General features: G+C 48.5%; 1 protein-coding gene and 1 long non-coding RNA gene across 2 annotated transcripts in view; both read left to right on the top strand.

Moving 5' to 3' along the window:
• Positions 1-22,676, top strand: part of LOC122420215 (carcinoembryonic antigen-related cell adhesion molecule 6-like) — a 48,462-nt gene that overhangs the window by 7,697 nt on the left and 18,089 nt on the right. The window contains exon 2 of the mRNA XM_043435114.1: positions 9,787-10,146. Within this exon, the coding sequence (XP_043291049.1) occupies positions 9,787-10,146 (360 nt within the window). The remainder of the gene's footprint in view (positions 1-9,786; positions 10,147-22,676) is intronic.
• Positions 16,729-21,115, top strand: LOC122420225. Its single transcript, XR_006263229.1, has 3 exons — positions 16,729-16,793; positions 18,232-18,263; positions 19,386-21,115. It is a non-coding gene; the product is annotated as an uncharacterized LOC122420225 (long non-coding RNA).

Raw genomic sequence — 22,676 nt, forward strand, 5'->3', positions numbered from 1 at the left:
AATCTACAATTTGGGGCTATTGGTTGTTTTTTCCCTTCCTTCTGAGACATTCTGCCATTTTAATTTTTGTAACTGCTTGTTTATGTGAAAGGGGTTCTGTTTAATTTGCTGCATAAGCCAATCTGACCACTTCAGGGGGAAAGACCTACCAAAGCCCCTCATGTCCCTCTGGCCATGAGCTCCCTAAGCCTTTTGTGTCAGGGGCTCCGCACAGAAAATAAGAAGTAGCAGTTGTCTACCTCCATGGCCAGAAATGGGTCTCACTCCATTTCTAGGCATCTCAGGCCAGTCATCAACCCCCTTCTCTTCCGTGTTCCCGCCTGTGCCTGTTCTGTCCGTCTGCCCCGCTTACCTTCTCAGGACGCCTTTTTGAGAAGCAGGAGCGCCCTGAAGGGAACACGGCCCCTTGCGCTGTTAGCATTGTTTACAGCCCAGGAGGCCGCACTGGTGCGCACGCTCCTTAGGACACAAGGTGCAGATTATGACTCAGCCCTGGGTTTCTTGAAGAGCCTCTGGAATTCTTCTCCCATGGGGTGCACGGGACCCAATGTGTCGGCACAGAAAGGGAGGACGGGAGGAGGAGAGGTGCACCTGCTTCCCACCAGCCTTCTGCACAGACGGGGCCTCCTTGGGCTGCTGAGAGAAAGGCTTTATTCCACCTTCATGACGGACCTCCTGCTGTGTGGTACTGGCCCCACAGAAAGGGGTCGCTGGGAGTGCTCTGTACTCAGGTACCTCTTTCAGGGTTTTCTCACCCTGATACAGACCTGTGTACACCTCCCCTCATTGCAAGCATTTCTGCATAATTTAATTTTGCTTGCTGAGGCCACTTCTGAGATGATTTTGTAAAAAAATTGCTCTATATTTATAATAAATATTGTGTATCAGATATCAACATGCTGCCTCACAGTTGGTACTGCTTTCTACATTGCCTTCCTTACAGGCAGAAGAAACAGAAATTGCTCAACAGGGAGACAGAGTGAGCCTGTTTCTAAGTCCAGGGGTATTGGATCCTGGGATCCGAGAGCTCAATCAATTCATGTGCACACCTGCTGACAAAGTGCGTCCACCTAGAGCCACAGGTCACTGCTTCAACCTGCCTGGAAGGACCTGCCTGTCTTCCTCTGGGAGAGAAGGAGAGAAGATGATTTCATGAGTAAAAGGTCTGCTGGGCTCTTCACTAGGGACACACAGCACTGCCCACACAGATGGCTCCAGTGCATCCCATGCCTGATCCAGCGTTCAGTCCCACAGTCTCCATGGGCTCAGGTGTGTAGACATCTCTCCAGCACGCCCCGCCTCCTTGTTCCCTGTCCCTTTTTCTGCCCCTCAGAGAGTCAGAGCTCTTCCAACAAGGATAACCTTCCTTTATTAATTCCACCAAGAATTAGCCTGTCATCTCATTTCCTTCACTTCCAAGCAATTGGAACATGTGCTGTCTTTCCCCTCCTCAGCCCCTGATTTCCCCTGGCCCTCTGCTGTGGTACCTCCTTCCCAAGACCGCTGGAAGCAGCACTAAAATCAGTACCCAGGGGACTTCCCTGGCGGTAAAGAATCCATCTTCCACGGTAGGGGCCACTGGTTGATTCCCTGGTCCAAGAAGATCCCACATGCCTTGGAGCAACTAAGTCCATCCGCCACAACTACTGAGCCTGTGCTCTGCAACAAGAGAAGCCACTGCAGTGAGAAGCCCACCCACCACAACTAGAGAGAGAGCCCTCACTCTCCGCAACTAGAGAAAAGCCTGTGAAGCAATGAAGATCGGCCAAACATAAAATAAATAAACAAATACTTTATTTTTTTAATTGGCAGTAGTAATTGATGGCCTTGGACTTCCCAAGTGGTGCCAGTGGTATAAAGAACCCAACCACCAATGCAGGACATGTAAGACACAAGGGTTCGATCCCTGGGTCGGGAAAATCCCCTGGAGGAGGGCATGGCAACCCACTCCAGTGTTCTTGCCTGGAGAATCCGATGGACAGAGGAGCCTAGTGGGCTAACATTTAGAGGGTCCCAAAGAGTCGGACACTACTGAAGCTACTTAGCACACATGCAATCAATGGTGTGAGAATTCACCCCTAAAAATTAGCTTTCATCACCTGGAAATAGTCAGGTCAACCCATTCATGTGGGACCACCGACAGGGCTTTACGGTGGAAGGCCCTCATTTGTTCTTATTTTGCTTGAGGGAATGGGCTCGCAGCAGAAATTCACCTGTAACTCTGAGTTCACTCTGTCCTGGGGGCTCAGGGCTACACAGAAAATATTATACCTAAATTATCCTAACCTCCATCACTGTTTCCTGGGAGAGAGAAGTTCTGCTGGCAGTACTTGGTGGGTAGGATATTAACAGGAAAGGATGACATTCACAGGAATCTTTACCCTGGAACTCTCCCTGGTGGTCCAGTGGCTAAGACTCCTTCCTCCCAGTGCAGCGGACCTGGGTTCCAACCATAGTCACGGAATTAAATCCCTCATGCCGCAGCTAAGAGTTCCAGTGCTACAGCTAAAGATCTTGAAAGCCGCAGTGAAGATGGAAGATCCTGGTGCTGCACCTAAGACTCGGCACAGCCACATTAAATAAGTAAATTTCTAAGAGTAGAATAGTACAGGAGAGCTTTAAAAAAGAAAAAAAAAAAAAGCCCTTGTCCAACCAAGATGGCTCTGGGTGTGCTCATGCTACCCTGAGGACCAAGGGATCACGGATAGCGCTCCAACTTTATTCCTCTGCAAATGCAGGAAGGGACACGGAAAATGGGGCTGGCTGATGTCCACACAAATATGAGCAGGAAGAAGCAACCACAGGTGGTAGACATGTCATGAACAGTTGCTCCTTGTTCCCTTCCAGTGCCCTGAGCCCTCCTGGCCTCTTCAGTCCAGGCTCTGGGGGAAAAAGACACCATGTGCGTCTGTGCATGCATACTGAGTTGCTTCAGTCATGTCCAGTTCTCTGAGACCCCATGGACTGTAGCCCACCAGGCTCCTCTGTCCATGGGAGTTCTCCAGGCCAGAATACTGAGTGAGTTGCTATGCCCTCCTCCAGGGGATCTTCCCCACACAGGAATCGAACTCACATCTCTTACGTCTCCTGCATTGGCACATGGGTTCTTTACCATGAGCGTCACCTGGGAACCCCAAAAGATCCCACAGAACACAACAATCTTGAGAAAAGCTACCATCTCTTTCGTCTGACCTTTCCCCAAGAGCTTCCTCTCCACTGCTCCTTGCTGTCTCATTTCCACATGTTCTGTCCCCTTATCACTCTTGGTCCATCGGGACTTGCTGGTGCCTCCCTGTATCTGCCTACGAGTCCCTGCATGGGATGGCCTCTTCCCCTTTCCCGGTAAACCTTCTCCTTCCCCTCTTACAGCCAGACCTATTGCCCTCTGCCACAGTTCATCCCACCCTCCGCAGGTGAACCCCAGAGTCCCCCTCTGAAGCACCCCCCTCCCGGCCCTCTCCTCCTTCGTCTGGAACTACGTGCTCAGGACTGGTTCTGTGCTCCCATCATGTGTCTTGTGGATCCCTAAGTACCTGACATGCAGGCAGGATGGGTCTAGCTGGGCTTGTCAGTGGTGCCGTGACGCCTTCGCGAGGAATTGGCACTGAAAGTGCTCATAGTAGGAATAAAGGAAAGAACGATGGTAGATGGGTGGACTCCTGCCTCGGCCCCTGTATAATTACTATGGGAGTGCTTGGGGAGTGAAGAAATGGACATCCACGTACATGCCCAGTGCTGTTTTGGTGCCAGCTTGGCCCAAGGTAAGGGGTAGGATCCTCTCCTTAATTTTTTGTTTTTCAGATAAAATTCACTTAAGCTGACATTCACCATTCTAACCCTTTTGAAGTGCGGGACCAAGGGAACGTGGCCCATCCCGTCCCCCCAGAGTTCTACTGGGCGGCAGGCATCCTGTGCTGACTGCCCAGCGGGCAGGTCAGAGCCCATCTTGGCCCAGGAGTTGGTGCCCAGAGCACTATCTGAGCCAGATGGTGACATCAGGACACATAAAGGTGTCTCCCACACCACACCCCACCCCCACTGTGGGAACTGCTAGACTCACTCTGCCCGTAAGTGTCCTCAAGGACCCTGGGAGGGGGGGCTTCCCCGGTGGCTCAGCAGTAAAGAATCCGCCTGCCGTGCAGGAGACACAGGAGATGGGGCTTCGATCGCTGGGTCGGGAAGATCCCCTGGAGGATGAAATGGCAACCCACTCCAGCCTTCTTGCCTGGGAAACCCCATGGACAGAGGCGCCTGGGGGCCACAGTGCACGGGGTCACAGAGAGTCAGACAGGACTGCAGTGACGGGGAAGCAGCAGCACCATGAGCCTGGTGCGCTCCGTCATGTCCGGTTCTCTGTGACCCCGGGGCTGGAGCCCACCATGGAATTTCCCAGGCGTGGACACAGAATGATTTGGCGAGGAGAGTAACCATCATCCTTAGACAAAACGATAGATGCACCTTTGCTTTAAAATGATCCTGGCCTTCCCTGGTGGCTCAGTAGTGAAAAATCCACCTGCCATTGCAGGACATGGGTTTGATCCCTGATCAGGAAAGACCCCACATGCCGCGGGGCAACCAGGCATGCGCTCCACAGCTATCGAGCCTGTGCTCTGGAGCCCGGAAGTCACAACTACTGAGCCCACGTGCCCCAGAGCCCATGGTCTGCAACAAGAGGAGCCACTGCAGTGAGAAGCCCGAGCACCACAACTAGGGAAAGACCTGAGCAACAAAGACCCAGCACAGCCAAAAATGAACAGGCAAATAAAACATACTTGGTTTAAAACACACACACACACAAGACCTCATGGCTTAGGCTATTGCTGAGAAAAACAGACACCCCAGAGGGGGGACCCTCCAGACTGAATGTGTCATGGCTGACCAGAGGTACGAGATCATCTCCTGACCTGGCTTATTCCCCTCAGTTATTCCAGGAGCACCTGGGACTCTGTGTGAGATATTCTCTCCCCTCTCTCGGGCTCCTCTGGGGCTTCTGGGTTGAGCCCCTGAAGGCCTTCTCAGAGAAAAATGCCTCTGAGTTTTTCCCACTCAGCTCACTAGGTTACTGCTAAGTTTTCCACCTATCTATGTTTATCTTGATGGAAACACAAGGAGGTCTCTGCACCAGAGAAGAGACCATTTACTCAGAGACAGGGATCCAAAGACTTAGATTGGAATGCTGTATGGATTTAGCATTTGAGACCTTCTCACCAATACCCTGGGAGAGTTCAGAGCACACAGCTTTCACCACGACACTGAGATATGATTTTGTAAGGAAGCCCCAGCAGCCTTGAAGAGCTAGCTCTGCGATGACTCTTCTCTGGAGCTCAGAAATTACAGTGGGAACCGTTGCCACAGATGTGGGAAACCTCAATGCAATGGGGGTAACTGGCTCAAGAGGCAGCAGGTCGAAGAGGCATTTGTTGTTCAGTTGCTAAGTCGTGTCCAAGTCTTGGTGACCCCATGGACTGAAGCACACCTGGCTCCTCTGTCCTCCACTATTTCCCAGAGTTCACTCAAATTCATGTCTATTTAGCCAGTACTTAATCACCAAAGGCAAGGTGGGCCATGCTCACCATAATGAACAGTAGAGTCAATGCTGCCATCAGAAGAGTCTGACTCAACAGAGAACAAAGGCACTGGCTAACTGAAATGAAAGAAACAGGAAGTCTAACAAATTCTTACTTGACCCGTATACATGAAAGAGCTCTAAATCAAGTGAACAAAAGGCGAATAAAATCAAGAAAACAAAGACTCAGTATCCCTCAGTCAATTCCTAGCTAAAAGAACCAGGATCCTTGGGGTGTATGTATCTTTTTCAGCACTACTTACAACAGCCAGGACATGGAAGCCACGTCAGTGGCCATCAACAGCAGAATGGATAAAGAAGATGTAGTACATATATACGATGGAATATTCTTGTTGTTTAGTCACTAAGTCATGTCTGACTCTTTTCCTCATGCCTTGTCTTCTTGTCCCCATACCTCTCTGCATCTGGCTGTTCCTAAGTTATGCGTGCGTGCATGCAAAGTCCCTTCAGTCGGGTCTGACTCTGTGACCCTATGGACTGTGGCCCACTGGGCTCCTCTGCCCTTGGCTTCTTCAGGCAAGGATACTGGGATGGGTTGCCATGCTCTCCTCCAGGGGATCTTCTTGACCCAGGGATCAAACCTGTGTCTCTTAATGTCTCCTGTATTGGCAGGTGGGTTCTTTACCACTAGTGCCACCTGGAAAGCCTGTTCCTGACTTGTATCTTTGAATAATAATCCCAGGACTTCCCTGGTGGTCCAGTGGTTAAGAATCCGCCTGCCAAGGCAGGGGACATGAGTTCAATCCCTGGTATGAGAAGATCCCCCATGCCTCAGAGCAATTAGACCTGTGGCCTCAAGGACCGAAGGCCGAGGGCCTGGAGCCTGTACTCCGCAACAAGAGAAGCCGCCACAAGGAGAAGCCCGCGCACCACAACTAGAGGAAGGCCGTGCACAGCAACAGAGACCCAGCGCAGCCAAAACTTAATTAACAAAGAAGTAGTAGCCCAAGTACCATCGATCGCTCTCTTGTTACATGGCCTCTCTCTCTGAGCCACACCTGTGGCCCCATGGAGAATTCCCACTGATCAATCAATGGCAAAAGAGAAAACTTGGGGCTAGTTTACAGGGAGTTCTGCTTGATGTGCAGACACCACGTGAAAGGGAAAAACTGCAGCACGACAGACCCTTTCTGAAACCTCCCTGAAAGCCAGAGCAAAGAGAAATCCTCTGGGGGGGGGGGCGGGGGCAGGGGAAGGAACTTCAGACAAGGCACCTGACTGTCCATTTCACCTGGAAGGAGGACTGGCCAGAGGTGTGACTATACAGTGATTCACGGGCTGTGGCCAATGGCTTGGCTGGGCCGTCAGGGATTTGGTTAAGAACATGACTAGAAAATTGGTGTCAAGGAGATCTGGGACAGAAATATATGGATAAACCTCTCTAAATTCTCACCGTTCACCTCAGCAGGAGATTTAAATAATCAAGTGGATAGAATGACCTGTTCTGTGGACACCTGTCAGCCTCCTTTTTTTTTTTTTTTTAACATTTATTTACTTATTTTTGGCTGCGCTGGTTCTTCACTGCTGTGTGTGGGGTTTCTCTAGTTGCAGTGAGTGGGGGCTCCTCTTCACTGCAGTGGCTTCTCTTGTTGCAGAGCACAAGCTCTAGGGTGCTCGGTCCTCAGTAGTTGCAGCCCGTGGGCTCTGGGCCCAGGGTCAGTAGTTGTGGCACACGGGCTTAGTTGCCCCAGACCAGGGATCGAACCCACATCCCCTGTGCTTCCAGGCAGATTTTCAACGGCAGGACCACCAGGGAAACCCCAGTCAGCCTCTTTCCCCAGCTACCCCTGCCTTCGACTGGTGGGCTCACGAATGTAGTGGCCACGGCGGTGAGGATGCAAGTCATACGTGGACTCAGCAACACAGACTTCCACTCACCAAGGACGACCTGGCTACAGCCACCGCTGAGGGCCCAGTCTGTCAGCCCCGAGACCCGCCGGGCCTCAAGTAGGGCACTGCTCCCCAGGGTGATCAGCCAGTTACCTGGTGGCAGGCTGATTACAGTGAACCTTCTCCGTGATAAAAGGGCAGCCTTCTGTTCTTACTGGGACAGGCAGGTACTCTGGATACAGATCTGCCTTCTCTGCAAGCAAATGTCTCTGCCCAGACTACCATCCATGGCTGCCTTGGTGGTCCAGAGGTTGGGAATCCACCCACCAATGCAGGAGATACGGGTTTGATCCCTGGGTCGGGAGGATCCCACCCTCCTAAGAGCAACTAAGCTCATGTGTTACCACTGAGCCCGAGAGCCACAGCTACGGAAGCCCGCGTGCCCTGGAGCCTCTGCTGCGCAACCAGAGACGCCACCGCAATGTGCCCCGCACCGAAGGGTAGGCCCTGCTCACCGCAACGATAGAAAACCTGAGTGCAGCCACAAAGACCCAGCGTGACCAAAAGTACAAAAAACATTCTCATTTTTAATAATAATAAGGAAATTCAGGCAGGGAACTCCGCAACAAGAGAAGCCACCACAATGAGAAGCCCACGCTCCTCAACTAGAGAAAGGCCGTTCACAGCAACAACTGCTGCTGCTGCTGCTAAGTCACTTCAGTCGTGTCCGACTCTGTGCGACCCCATAGACGGCAGCCCACCAGGCTCCCCATCCCTGGGATTCTCCAGGCAAGAACACTGGAGTGGGGTGCCATTGCCTTCATTCCCCTCCAATGCATGAAAGTGAAAAATGAAAGTGAAGTTGCTCAGTCGTGTCCGACTCTTCGAGAGCCCATGGACTGCAGCCTGCCAGGCTCCTCCGTCCATGGGATTTTCCAGCAAGAATACTGGAGTGGGGTGCCATTGCCTTCTCCGACACAGCAACAAAGACCCTCGATAATCCATGATGTTAGGCAGAACCACGTGGTGTGGGGACTGCTGCATTTCCTGCCCTGTCCACCAGAGGGCAGCAGAGTTCCTCCACGGCCTCGAGTCTCCCCAAGGGTCTCAGACCTCCCTCAGCCCAGCAGTCAGACCCTCACCGGCGTCACCTCAGTCCACCGTCCTCCTCGCTCTCCACGCCCCCCACACTGGGCTCCAGCACCTCCTCCATACAGCCAGGCGTGGGCCCACTTCACACCATTAGCAACTACTATTCCTTCAGGCCACACCCTGGAAGCTGTGGCTCCACTGGACCCCCAAGGAGAAAGAAGGAGGATCCCTCTCACCCGGCGTTACTCACGCCCCCTTTCCAGCCCCTCAGTCCTTTTCTGGAGGCTTCTGATGGGAATAGAACACAACCTTCTCACAGCCTCTGAGAACCCTGGGAAGACCCTCAACGTGACAATCACCTCTGACTCTGCGACCCCATGGCTGTAGCCCGCCAGGCTCCTCTGTCCATCTGATTCTCCAGGCAAGAATACTGGAGTGGGTTGCCATGCCCTCCTCCAGAGGATCGCCCCTACCCAGGGATTGAACCCTGGTCTCCTGCATTGCAGGCGGATTCTTTACCAGCTGAGCCACCAGGGAAGTGTTACACCAGTGTTACAAAGGGAAATAATATCCTGCTTCCGAGATCCTGGGGTCTCTGTGTCGTGCTGGCAGACCCCAGACCAGTACACGGCCGAGGCCGACACTGGGGGGAGGGCGGCAGCCTCTCAGTTGACTTGTCACCATCAGCCTTGCTATAGAAAGTGTGCTCCACAGTCCAGTATGGTCAGCATCACCTGAGAGCTTGTTAGATGCAGACTCTCAGGTCCACCCCACCCCTGCTGAGTCAGGCTCTGCATTTTAACAGGATCTGCAGACCCTCCCTGTGCATCCACGTTGGGGAGAGGCTGCTCCCACCCTACATTCTGGAGTCTGAGCCAGGCTGGGCAAGCACGAGGCCTGTGTGGCTGCTGAAGCAGCTTTCCTAAGGTCCCTCTGGGGGGTTCAAAGCCTTCATGAAGCACCACAGGTGGTTCCCATGCACCGTGGGGACACCGTCCCTATGACTAGAGTTCCTGATGCACCTCCTCCCCATCCCCCAGCCTCCTGCTCTGCAGGGGAAAGCCAGAAGGAGAACGTGAGGCTGGAGACTGTGGAAGCGGGGAAGCTGACTACACCCCCCAACTGAGACCTACGAGGTAACGCCCAGGACAGGAGCCCCTGGGGGAGTACCTCCCTGGGCTTGAGGGATGGAGAGACCAGCTTAGGACCCAGGGCACCATTTCCCCATCCCCCACACAGGTCAGAATATTAACTGATTTCTCTCTCTTCCCTCCTAGCCTCACTCTTAACTTTCTGGACACTGCCCACCACTACCCAGCTCACTATTGAAACGGTGGCACCCCTTGCTGCAGAAGGATCCAATGTCCTGCTACTTGCCCACAACGTGACAGAGAAAACTCTACGCTATTCCTGGTACAGAGGAGAAAGGGTAGAAACTATCCAGCTAATTGCATCATATGGAGTAGCCACTCATGTAACTGCCAAAGGGTCTGCACACAGCGGTCGGGAGACACTTTACCCCAATGGAACCCTGCTGATCCAGAACATCACCCAGAAAGACACAGGATCCTACACCCTGCTCATTTTAAAGAATGATTTACAAACAGAAAGACAGACTGGACACCTCAACGTACACCGTGAGTGCTTCCTCTTACCTCAGGGTGTTAGGGTGGGAATCAGTTGAATTTTGCTCTGACAGACCCGGATGGTGCCTCCATCTAGCCTCTACATTATGTCCCCTGTTGGGGTTTGAAGATTTAGTGCAGGACACACACAGTGGAGACGAACTCCTAAGGGTCAGAATTCCGCTCAGGCGATCTGGACCCTGCAAGCACCGTGCAGAAAGAAGGACGGTCTGATGGGAGGGACTCAGCAGAGGGAGAGAACTCTCAGTCCAGCCCCCCTGGGTCTCTCCCTGAGACCATGACCCTGAGGAGGACCCTGAAGGACTCAGTAGGGGCCTGGCCTGAGGGATCCTCACAGAGAAGCTCAGGCCCATGGGGAAGCCCCTCCCCAGACCCTGTCCCAGGGTCCCGGCTCCAGCGACCACGGAGAACCTGGGCCGCTGGTGGGTGTTGGCCTCCCAGGCGGGGCTGACTGGGGCGGATGATTCCCAGCTCCCTGAGGCCAGGGTTTCTCAGCAGGTCACCGGCCAGGGCTCAGCCCCAAGAGCCGCGCCTGAGCAGGGGTGGAGTCCAGTCCTTCCCCTGAGACTCAGCATGGAGAGCAGGTTAGGCTGGGTTTTTGAATTTTTTTTCAATTTAGGTATTTTTATTTACTTATTTGGCTGCATTGGGTCTTAGTTGTGGCATGTGAGATCTTCTGGTTGTGGCGCAAAATCTCTTCATTTCAGGATGTGGGATCTAGTTCCCGGACCAAGGATCAAACCCAGGCCCCTTGCATTGGGAGTGTGATGTCTTAGCCACTGGACCACCAGGGAAGTCCCTGAATTTTCTGATAGTCAAAGAAAATTGTGGGAAAAGGTCCAGGAAAGTTAACTTAAAAAAAAACAAACTCCACTTGATGATGAGGATGTTAGACATATGGGCTGAGAAGAGGGTCCTGGTGCTGATACTACAGAGATGTCCAGGGAGACTGGTCAGGGGTCATCCCAGGGTACCTGGGAGTCAGAGAGGAGGGACAGTCTTCTCCTTACAGATCATCAATGAAGAGAGACTCCATTCCTTCATCACAGCTTCAGGGCCATCCTCTAGGTCACCTTTACAGAGGTCACTGGGGCCCGGGGCTGGCTGAGATCTCTGAGAGGGAGCGTGGCCCAGGCCCCTGACCCCCTCTCAGCAGTCACCCCTCTGTCTCTCCACAGACCCAGTGGCACGGCCCTCCCTCCAAGCCAGCAACACCACAGTCGCAGAACATGAGGGTCCCGTGGTCCTGACCTGCCTCACAGATGAGACTGGGGTCTCCATACACTGGTTTTTCAAAGGCCAGAGTCTCCTCCTCACAAGGGGGATGACACTGTCCCTGGACAATAGCACCCTCACCATAGACCCCGTCAGCAGAAAAGACACAGGGAATTATCAGTGTGAGGTCTCCAACAGGGGCAACTCCAGCAAAAGTGACCCCCTCAGGCTGCATGTGAAATGTAAGTGACCATTTGCCTTATGCTATATCTTTCTCTGTGGATTATGCTAACAATCGTGTGGAAAATGGAGAGAGGTCACGGTGGGCAGAATAACAAATGAGACCACTATAGGGCTTCCGAGGTGGCTTAGTGGTAAAGAATCCTCCTGCAATGCAGGAGACGAAGGTTTGATCCCTGGGTTGGGAAGCTCTCCTGGAGGAGGAAATGGCAAGCCACTCCAGTATTCTTGCCTGGGAAATCCCATGGACAGAGGAGCCTGGCGGACTACAGTCCATAGGGTTGCAAAGGGTCAGACACAACTGAGCAACTGAATACACGCACACAGTAAACAGGTGGCAGAATGAGTAACAGCTCAATCTCTGAATCAAATACAGTTTCTTCTCCTGGGTTTAGCATTTTAGTTTAACTTTCACAAGATTCGTTGTTGTTGTTTTTTCCTGTTACCATTTTTTTAATGTGAAGATTACATAAAATATATGATTTTAGCCATTTTAAGACTGCAGGTCAGTAGCATTAAGTACATTCACTATCCATTTAGAACTATCCATTTAGATAGTTCTATCCATTTAGAACTTTTTCTTCTTATTAAAAACTCTGTACCCCTTAAACAATAACTTCTAGAAGTCCCCCACCTCAAACCCTGGCAAATACCATTCTACTTTCTTTGTCTCTATGAATTTGATTATGATAGTCATTTTGTATAAGTGGAATCATGTTATAGTTCAGTCGCTCAGTTGTGTCCAGCTCCTAGCACCCCCATGGACTGTAGCACACCGGGCTTCCCTGTCCTTCACCATCTCCCAGAGATTGCTTAAACTCATGTCCATTGAGTTTGATGATGCCATCCAATCATTTACCCTTGTCATCCCCTTCTCCTCCTGCTCTCCTCCCAGCATCAGGGTCTTTTCCAATGAGTTGTCTCTTTGCATCAGATGGCCAAAGTAGTGGAATCATATAACATTATAATTATCCCTTTGGGTCTGATTTATTTCACTTACTAGCATTATGTCTTCAAGGTCCCATCCATATTATAGCATATGTCTGAATTTCATTCCTTTGAAAGGCTGAAGTATATTCCCTTGTATCTATACACAACATTTGATCGTTCATAAGTTGATTGTCCTTTAAATTGTTTCCACCTTTTGTGAATATGCTACCGTGAACATGGGTGTCTAAGTATCTCTTCAATCACTGCTTTCAATCTTTTTTATTGTGGCTGCACTGGGTCTTCATTGCATCATGGGGGCTCTTCATTCTGGTGTGCAGGCTTTCTTTAGTTGCAGTGTGATGGCTTCTCTTGCTGTGGCACATGGATTGTCCTGTTCTCGGGCTTAGTTGCTCCGAGGCATCTGGGACCTTAGTTCCCTGACCAAGGATTGAACCCATGTCCCCTGCATTAGAAGGTGGATTCTTAACCACTGGACCACTAGGGAAGTTCCGCTTTCAATCTTTTGGGCACACAACCACCAGTGGAATCACTGGATCAAATGGCAATTGTTTGTCCAACTGTTTGATGAATGACCATGTAGTTTTCCAAGGTGGTTGTAGTATTTTGCATTCTCACCCGCAATGCACAAAAGTTTCAACTTTTACACATACTTGCCAACACTTCTTGTTTTCTGTTTGCTTTTTTTTTTTAATAACCATTCTAAAGGGTAAGAAGTGATACCTCACTGTGGTTTTGATTTGCATTCCCCTAATTACTGGTGATGTTGAGCATCTTTTCATGTGATTATTGGCCATTTGTCTCTTCTTTTAGAAAAAATTATAGGAGTATATTTTACAATGTTGTGTCAGTTTCAGGTGTATAGTAAAGTGATTCAGTTATACGTATACATATATACATTCTTTTCCAGACTCTTTAGCCATATAGATTATTACAGAATATTGAGTAGAGCTCCCCATGCTATACAGTAGGTCCCTGTTGGTTATCTATTTTATATATAGTAGTATGTACATGTTGACCCCATGCTCCTCATTTATTCCCACACACACACTTTTCCCCTTTGGTAACCATAGGTTTGTCTTCTAAATATGTTGAGTCTGTTTGAGTTTTGTAAATAAGTTCATTTGTATCACTTTTTAAAATAGATTCCAGTTACCAGTGATAGCATATGATATTTGTCTTTCTCTGTCCAACTTGGTTCACTTAGTATGAGACTCTCTAGGTCCATCCATGTTTTTGCAAATGGGACTATTGCATTCTCCTAATATCTGAGTAATATTCCATGGTGCATATATGTACCACATCTTCTTTATCCATTCCTCTTGTTTACATCTTCTTTAATTACTTTCAGTAGTGCTTATTTATAATTCCTAAATGTATAAATCTTTCACCTTCCTTGTTAATTCCTAAGTATTTTGTTCTTTTGATATTATTTTTCATATCAAAATAGAATAAAATTTTCTTAACTTCCTTTTTGAATATTTTATTGTATATAAGAGCAATTGATCTTTACATGTTGATTTAGTATCCTTCAACTTTGGTGAATTGTTTATTAGTTCTAACAGTTTTCTGGGAAATCTTTATCATTTTCTACATATAAGGTCATGTCAACTGCAAACAGAAATAATTTTATTCTTCTTTTGCAATTTGGATGTCTTTTGTTTCTTTTTCTTGCCTAATCCCTCTGGCCAGTATGTCCAATACTATTTTGAATAGAGTTGGAAATATCAGGCATTGTTGTCATGCTCCTGATCTCAGAAAATCAATGTTCACTCTTTCACCATTTAGGATGATGTTAGCTGTGGGATTTTTATATATGGCCTTTATTATATTGAGGTGGTTTCCTTTTTTTCCTAGATTTGAGTGTTTTATCCTAAATGGTTAGTGGGTTTTTTTCAAATGGTTTTATTTATTTAACCTCCTTACTTTATACGTCTGTTCATATATTCTATTTCTTTATGATTACATCTTGGTAGCTCTCATGTATCCAGAAATTTGTCCATTTCACAGATTATCCAATTTATTGGCATAGGATTATTCCTAGTACTCTTATACTTTGTATTATTTTTGTAGAATTAGTAGTAATGATTCCACATTCATTTCTGATTTTTATAATTTGAATCTTCTCTTTTTTTCTTAGTCAATCTAGTTAAAGATTTGTCAATTTTGTTAATCTTTTTGAAGAACAAAATACTGGTTTTATTGATTCTATCTACTGTTTCTCCATCCGCTAATTTCTTTATCTCCATTCTAATTATTATTATTTCCTTCCTTCTGCTAGCTTTGAATTTAGCTTTTTTCTTCTCCCTTAAGTTGTAAAATTAGGTTGTTGATTTGAGATCCTTCTTTTAATATAAGCATTTACAATTATAAATTCTTGCACGAGATTCTTCACTTCTCTCAGCCTCAGAGTCCTCAAGGGAGAAGTGCAATAGAAGAACCTTCTTTATGGCATTTTTTCACAGATTTAATGTAAGATTCAACTAAACCCTTAGCAATACATCAACATGGGGAACACTTTCCAAACAATTTAGCTGCTATAATTATTACTATTATCATGGTTGTTGCTGCTGTTTAGTTACTAAGTCCTGTCCAACTCTTTGAGGCCCCATGGACTGTAGCTCACCAGGCTCCACTGCCCATGGGATTTCCCAGGCAAGAAGACGGGAGTGGGTTGCCATTTCCTTCTCCAGGGGACCTTCTCAACTTCATTAGGCTGTATACAGTCAGGTGTTCCTAGGACGACTTGACTCTCCATCCACATCTCATTAGCCATATGGCTTTAGGGTTCCACCATTGTAAACCTCAGATTTTCCATCTATAAACTGGAAATAATATCTATCTGACTGGGTTATTATATGAATTAAATGAGATATTTGGCAAATATATAGCACAGAATCTGGCACAGAGTATGTACATCATCAGCTCACATTAGCACTGATTTTCAGTCTTGAGTTGAACGGTGAGGACCACTGAAGTGAAAAAGAAGAAACAGACAAAAGGTGTTATATATGTGGGGAGGGAAAGCACAAAGATCCACAGGAACATGTTACTTACTAAATATGGAAGAGAGAAAACAGGGGGATTGAGTACAAGGTTTCATGTCTAGTATGACAGTTTTCATTCCGTGAGATGCAGCCAGGATGGGATTAGACATCTAAGACATGCCTTGCGGAAAATGCCTGTGAAGGAAAGTGAGGCAGAAGTGGGAGGAGCCTGGGAGGGTCCTCAGAGCAGGATGCACATTGGGTCCCTAGAAAGGAGGAAGTTTCAGGCTGCAGTGCAGTTCTAAGAGAATATCTGCAAAGCTGGCAAGGAGCCCTTGAATTAAAAGTCACCCATCACACACAAAAATTTATTTCTTACAGAATTGGGATTGATTTCATATTCCTGCTGGAAAGCTGTGTGAAGGGTGGTCTCTGTGAAAAGGGGTAGTGAATTCAGAGGGCCTTCCATCATTTAAGTCCCAACCGTAAGACACCTCCAATGGCTCAGATGGTAAAGAGTCGGCCAGCAATTCAAGGGACCCGCGTTCGATCCCTGGGTCGGGAAGATCCGCCGGTCAGGAAGATACCCAGGAGAAAGAAATGGCAACCCACTCCAGTATTCTTGCCTGGGAAATCCCATGGAAAGAGGAACCTGGCAGGCTACAGTCTATGGGGTCACAATGAGTCAGACATGACTCAGGAACTCACACTTTCGTAAGACACCTTTTGTAATGCACCTGTAAGACAGGTGCATATTAAGGGCAGCCATACCTGGTACCCAGGTAAAGATGTAACCATGAAAAGATGGGAAGTGATAACATACAAAAATAACCATCATCAGTCCTTCTTACATTTCCAAAGACTTCAAACATATGAGTGCAGAAAAGCCAGGTTGGAATTGAGGAATGTGGTCACCAACCTAGAAATACAATCAGAGAGGAAAAAATCGCAAGGATATTGGCGGTTACTCACCTCAGAGCAACCTTCCACAGAAAGTTTATACCTTGGAGGAACAAGCAGAGAGTATTTATTTCATATTGAGTTATTACCTGAGCCCCTCACACTGTAAAATAATGTCGCCTTCATTCATTCATTCTTCTCTTTTCTTTCCACAACAGATAAGCCGACACCCAAAAGTTCCTCAAACCTCTCAGCTGGTGCCGTTGTCGGCATCATGATTGGAGCTGTGGCTGGGGTGGCTCTGATAGCAGCCCTGATGTATTTTCTGTACATCAGAGAAACTAGAGGGTATGCCACCTTTCCTCTTGTTCCGCTTTCTTCGAGGCTGACTGCCCTGCTCGGGAGAGGGAAGGAGACTTCGTCTCTGTCTCTGGCCTAGATCTGCTCCTCAGTCTTCCTGCTTCTCGGCACTGATTCTTGTGGGTCTCCTCTTCCCTGGTCTTCATGTTTCCTGTAACCCCCTGTCTCTTGGACATGGCTATTCCCACCTCCATCTGGTTTAGAGGGGGCAGCGCCAATTGCGTTCCTCTGTCCCAGGCAGGGAAACCAAGGTCCAAGAAGGAAAACTAATGAGGACATGAAAGGAGGAGCAGGAGGAAGGGAGACCTGTGCTCTGTCGACCACAAGAGTAGGAGGAGGGAGGGACAGGACTGGAAGAGAACCTAAGAAAAGCAGGAACAACCCAAGCCCTCCTGGGCAATAAAGAAAGTGAGAAATAACCAGCATCTACCTACAAAAGTGGAAAGATGTTCACGTAGAAATAGAAGCAGTTGAGATGAATGGCCGTAAATGTTCTGAAGAGCCAGTAAACCAGAGAGGAGTAAACATGAGAGGGGGTAATGGGTAGATTGAAGACAGAGGTCCTAGGAAGAAAGAGGACCAACCAAGGTAAAAATGAACATGGAGGAGCCCCACGGAATCATGCCGACACTGTGCTTCCTAATTCAAGGAGCAGAGACCCTGTGCCTGGGAATAGTAGTTACTGTGTCTGATATTTATTTAGGGCAACTGACCAGAGCGATCTCACAGAGCACAAATCCTCAGATCACAACCACTGTAAGCAGAGCCGCTCACTCAGTGAGAACTGGTTTGTTCCACCACGTGCCCTGACCGACCAGGAAATCCCTAACTTCTGAAATATGAGAGGTGATCTCAGTCCGCACCCTCAGTTTGGCACAGGTCCTCACACCCTTCCTAGTCATGGAACAGTCCCCAAAGACATGGCCCCTCTGAAGCCACACAAGCCAGGCAGCCGTGAGATGGCCGAGCTTCCAGGAGCCCTTTCCTCATCCTACCTCCTTCCCCCTCCTGCCTTTGCTAAGGATGCGGACATCTCCTATGGTGAGACTTTCCCTGCCTCTGGTGCTCTGGGTGCTGGGGGCCTCAGCCCTTCCTGCCTCTGGAGCCTGCTGCCTGGACACACACCTGTGAGACACACGTGGGCAAAACTCAGGCCTTGTGAACTGGCAGAAATCTTCAGAAGTGCACTGAGGCCTCCCCTCAACACCCCCACCCCGCCCCACCACCACCTCGGTCTAATGCACTGGGGTCTGGACCACAGACTGAGGGAAGAGAAATCCTTAAGTCTTAATCATGGGCCCCCAGCCTCCCACCACCTGCCACCTCCTTCAGCTAGAAGTCACATCAGCTTTAGGAACAGTCCTTTCTGAGGCCATAAGGCAACTCTGCATTTTCATGGGTTGATGACTCTCCTTTGTTTTCCCAGGTCAAGGACACTCTGACAGTTCACCTGAAAAGGTAAGCACAGCCAGCTTCACTGGCTCCTTTTCTCATGGAAATATCTCTGTGTAGAATGGGTTAGTCTTGTAGACACAAATGGGAAATCAAGTTTGGGTCAGAGTTCCTCTTTGCATCAACAAAGAAGCATTACTCCTATGAGTCCGCCTCACTGGACTTGATCACAGCTGGGACCATGGACAAGTAACTTAACGTCATAGGGCCTCAGCTGAGTCCTCTGAAAAATGGGTGTGCTGCCTACTTCACAGAGGAGATCAAGGAATTAAATGACATAACAAAGGTAAAGCACTCAGCACAGTGGCCAGAGCAAGAAAGGCACTAAATCATTCTCCTTCTTCTGCCTCCAGGCTGACTCTGCTGTTACTCACAAATGATAATTTCCAGTGTTATAGACCTGAGGTCTTGATTCCTTTCCCTTCTAATACTTTTACTGAATTTTCCTCATCTTAATCTTCAACAGAATACACATATAAACTGAAAAATGCTTCAATCATACGTATTGGGTTGACCCAAGTTTGTTTGAGTTTTTCCGTGGGATCTTATGGAAAAACATGAATGAGCTTTCTGACCAACCTAATAATTTTAACAGTGTGTAAGTTTCCACAAGTTGTTCATATCTATGTAAACAGTACCCAATCATTTAAAAAAAATCAACGCCCCTCAACACACACACACACACACACACACACACACACGTACACACAGACACACAATGCTCCAGTTACTTCCCTCTGAAAAGTAAGACTATCTTCACTTCCAATGCATGGGATTACTTTTACTTGATTATGTGCTTATATAACGATGAAACACACAGTGTACATGGGTCTGGCTTCTTTCATTCAAAATTGGTTTGCAAGATTCATTCATATGGTTGTCTGCCTTTATTGTCTATTTATTCTTATTGCTGTGCCATCATATTCCATTGTAGAATTCGATAATCATCCATAATGTTCTAATGATTATTCAATAGGATGTTACTAAGTGGAGAAAATAGGTAATAAAAGCCTTTCTCTGAAGCTAAAAGTTTCAAAGTGGTAAGAGCATGGGTGCTGAGTCACCCTGGGCAAGGGGAGGGTCTGGCCTCTGATCCTGATTTAACTGACTGCTGCTCATGCCTTTCAGGTTAATGAAGTTGAATATTCCTCCCTGAACTTCAATGCCCAGGAATTAAACAAAAAAGCAACTGCAGCCTCCCCATCTCCAATACATACAGAAACCATTTATTCAGAAGTGAAAAAACAGTAATGGAACCTGTCCTGCCTCTTGCACTGTTGCCTTATTCCAGTCTTCTCAACCCCATCCCTAGGACATCCCCCTGCCCTCAGGGAAAATGAGGAGAGAGTCTTCCCCCAGCTCCTTCGACCCCTAATGAGGTTCCTCCAGGCTGCCTGGTCACAGCCCCTTCCTTCAGTGTCAGTGGATGAAAAGGCACATCCACGAGGAGATCTGTAGGAAACCAAAACTTCCTCGTCGTTGAAATCTAGCAAAGCGGACCCTGGGAGAAAGTTGCCAGAAGCTCTGCCTCTCCCCATTTGCTGACCTAGACCAGTTGTAAACTTGTGTATTCAGAACACATTCATTCCTTCCCACCTCAGTCCTATTGGAGTCTAACATGAATTTGCCATAACCTGGAGAATGATTTCTTATTCACTGAAATGCCTGTGCCAGAAAAGAAGAGCAAGGAGAAGGAAAACGAAGAGCTTTTGCACTCTGAAGCCCAGTGTGAACCCACCATTCACAGCAAGACACATACATGACCAGCTCTGAGCTGGGAAGTTCTACACCTTTGTCCGCTTTCAGGGTTGTCTACCTGCAGGATCAGGGACTAAACAACTTATTACTTAGGTAGAATACCATCTAAACCTTTGAAAGCATGCCTTCAGAGAACCCACTAGAAGCAACTAGAAAACAACTTCTCAGCGTTCATAAGTGTATCTTGATGGAAACTGCAAAAACAAACAAACAAAAAAACCGCATATACTGTTTTAGTAATGCTATGGGCTTTATTCAAGGCAATGCCCGGAGATTGAGGGGTCATCGGTTTATGGGGCAGTCAGCTCTTACCAAATGCAATCTGCTGGGATTGGGGAAAGGACTCAGAAAGTCACCCTGCAGAGATTATTTAAATAATGGTCAAAGAATGTACAATTTGGGGGTATTGGTTGTTTTTTCCCTTCCTTCTGAGACATTCTGCCATTTTAATTTCTGTAACTGCTTGTTTATGTGAAAGGGATTCTGTTTAATTTGCTGTATAAGCCAATCTGACCACTTCAGGGGGAAGAACCTACCAAAGCCCTTCATGTCCCTCTGGCCATGAGCTCCCTAAGCCTTTTGTGTCAGGGGCTCCGCACAGAAAATAAGAAGTAGCAGTTGTCTACCTCCACGGCCAGAAATGGGTCTCACTCCGTTTCTAGGCATCTCAGGCCAGTCATCAACCCCCTTCTCTTCCGTGTTCCCGCCTGTGCCTGTTCTGTCCGTCTGCCCCGCTTACCTTCTCAGGACGCCTTCTTGAGAAGCAGGAGCGCGCTGAAGGGAACTCGGCCCCTTGCGCTGTTAGCGTTGTTTAGAGCCCAGGAGACCGCACTGGTGCGCACGTTCCTTAGGACACAAGGTGCAGATTATGACTCAGCCCTGGGTTTCCTGAAGAGCCTCTGGAATTCTTCTCCCATGGGGTGCACGGGACCCAATGTGTAGGCACAGAAAGGGAGGACGGGAGGAGGAGAGGCGCACCTGCTTCCCACCAGCCTTCTGCACAGATGGGGCCTCCTTGGGCTGCTGAGAGAAAGGCTTTATTCCACCTTCATGACAGACTTCCTGCTGTGTGGAACGGGGCCCCGAGAGGGGTGGCTGGGAGTGCTCTGTACTCAGGTACCTCTTTCAGGGTTTCCTCACCCTGATACAGACTGTGTACACCTCCCCTCATACAAGCACTTCTGCATAATTTAATTTTGCCTGGCTGAGGCCACTTCTGAATGATTTGTAAAAATTGCTCTATGTTTATAGTAAATATTGTGTATCAGATATCAACATGCTGCCTCACAGTTGGTACTGCTTTCTACATTGCCTTCCTTACAGGCAGAAGAAATAGAAGTTGCTCAACAGGGAGTCAGAGTAAGTCTGTTTCTAAGTCCAGAGGTATTGGATCCTGGGATCTGAGAGCTCAATCAATTCATGTGCACACCTGCTGACAAAGTGCGTCCACCTAGAGCCACAGGTCACTGCTCCAACCTGCCTGGAGGACCTGCCTGTCTTCCTCTGGGAGAGAAGGAGAGAAGATGATTTCATGAGTAAAAGGTCTGCTGGGTTCTTCACTAGGGACACACCACACTGCCGACACAGGTGGCTCCAGTGCACCCCATGCCTGATCCAGTGTTCACTCGCACAGTCTCCATGGGCTCAGGTGTGTAGAAGTCTCTCCTACCCGTCCTGCCTCCTTGTTCCCTGTCCCTTTTTCTGCCCCTCAGAGAGTCAGAGCTCTTCCAACCAGGATAACCTTCCTTTATTAATTACACTAAGATTCGCCTGTCATCTCATTTCCTTCACTTCCAAGCAATTGGAACATGTGCTGTCTTTCCCCTCCTCAGCCCCTGATTTCCTCTGGCCCTCTGCTGTGGTGCCTCTATCCCAAGACCACTGGAAGCAGCAATAAAGTCAGCACACAGGGGACTTCCCTGGCCGTAAGGAATCCATCTTCCACTGCAGGGGCCACTGGTTGATTCCCTGGTGGAAGAAGATCCCACATGCCGTGGAGCAACTAAGGCCATCCACCACAACCACTGAGCCTGTGCTCGGCAACAATAGAAGCCACCACAGTGAGAAGCCCACCCACCACAACTAGAGAGAGAGCCCTCACTCTCCACAACTAGAGAAGAGACTGTGAAGCAACGAAGATGAGCCAAACATAAAATAAATAAATACTTTATTTTTTTAATTCGCAATAGTAATTGATGGCCTTGGACTTCCCAAGTGGTGCTAGTGGTATAAAGAACCCAACTACCAATGCAGGACATGTAAGACACAAGGATTCGATCCCTGGGTCGGGAAGATCCCCTGGAGGAGGGCATGGCAACCCAGCCCAGTGTTCTTGCCTGGAGAATCCCATGGACAGAGGCGCCTGATGGCCACAGTGCACGGGGTCACTGAGAGTCAGACAGGACTGCAGTGACGGGGAAGCAGCAGCACCATGAGCCTGGTGCGCTCCGTCATGTCCGGGTCTCTGTGACCCCGGGGCTGGAGCCCACCATGGAATTTCCCAGGCATGGACACAGAATGATTTGGGGAGGAGAGTAACCACCATCCTTAGACAAAACGATAGACGTGCCTTTGCTTTAAAATGATCCTGGGCTTCCCTGGTGGCTCAGTAGTGAAAAATCCAGCTGCCATTGCAGGAGACATGGGTTTGATCCCTGATCG

The sequence above is a fragment of the Cervus canadensis genome, chromosome 18 (genome assembly GCF_019320065.1).
Source record: "Cervus canadensis isolate Bull #8, Minnesota chromosome 18, ASM1932006v1, whole genome shotgun sequence".
Classification (NCBI taxonomy): domain Eukaryota; kingdom Metazoa; phylum Chordata; class Mammalia; order Artiodactyla; family Cervidae; genus Cervus; species Cervus canadensis.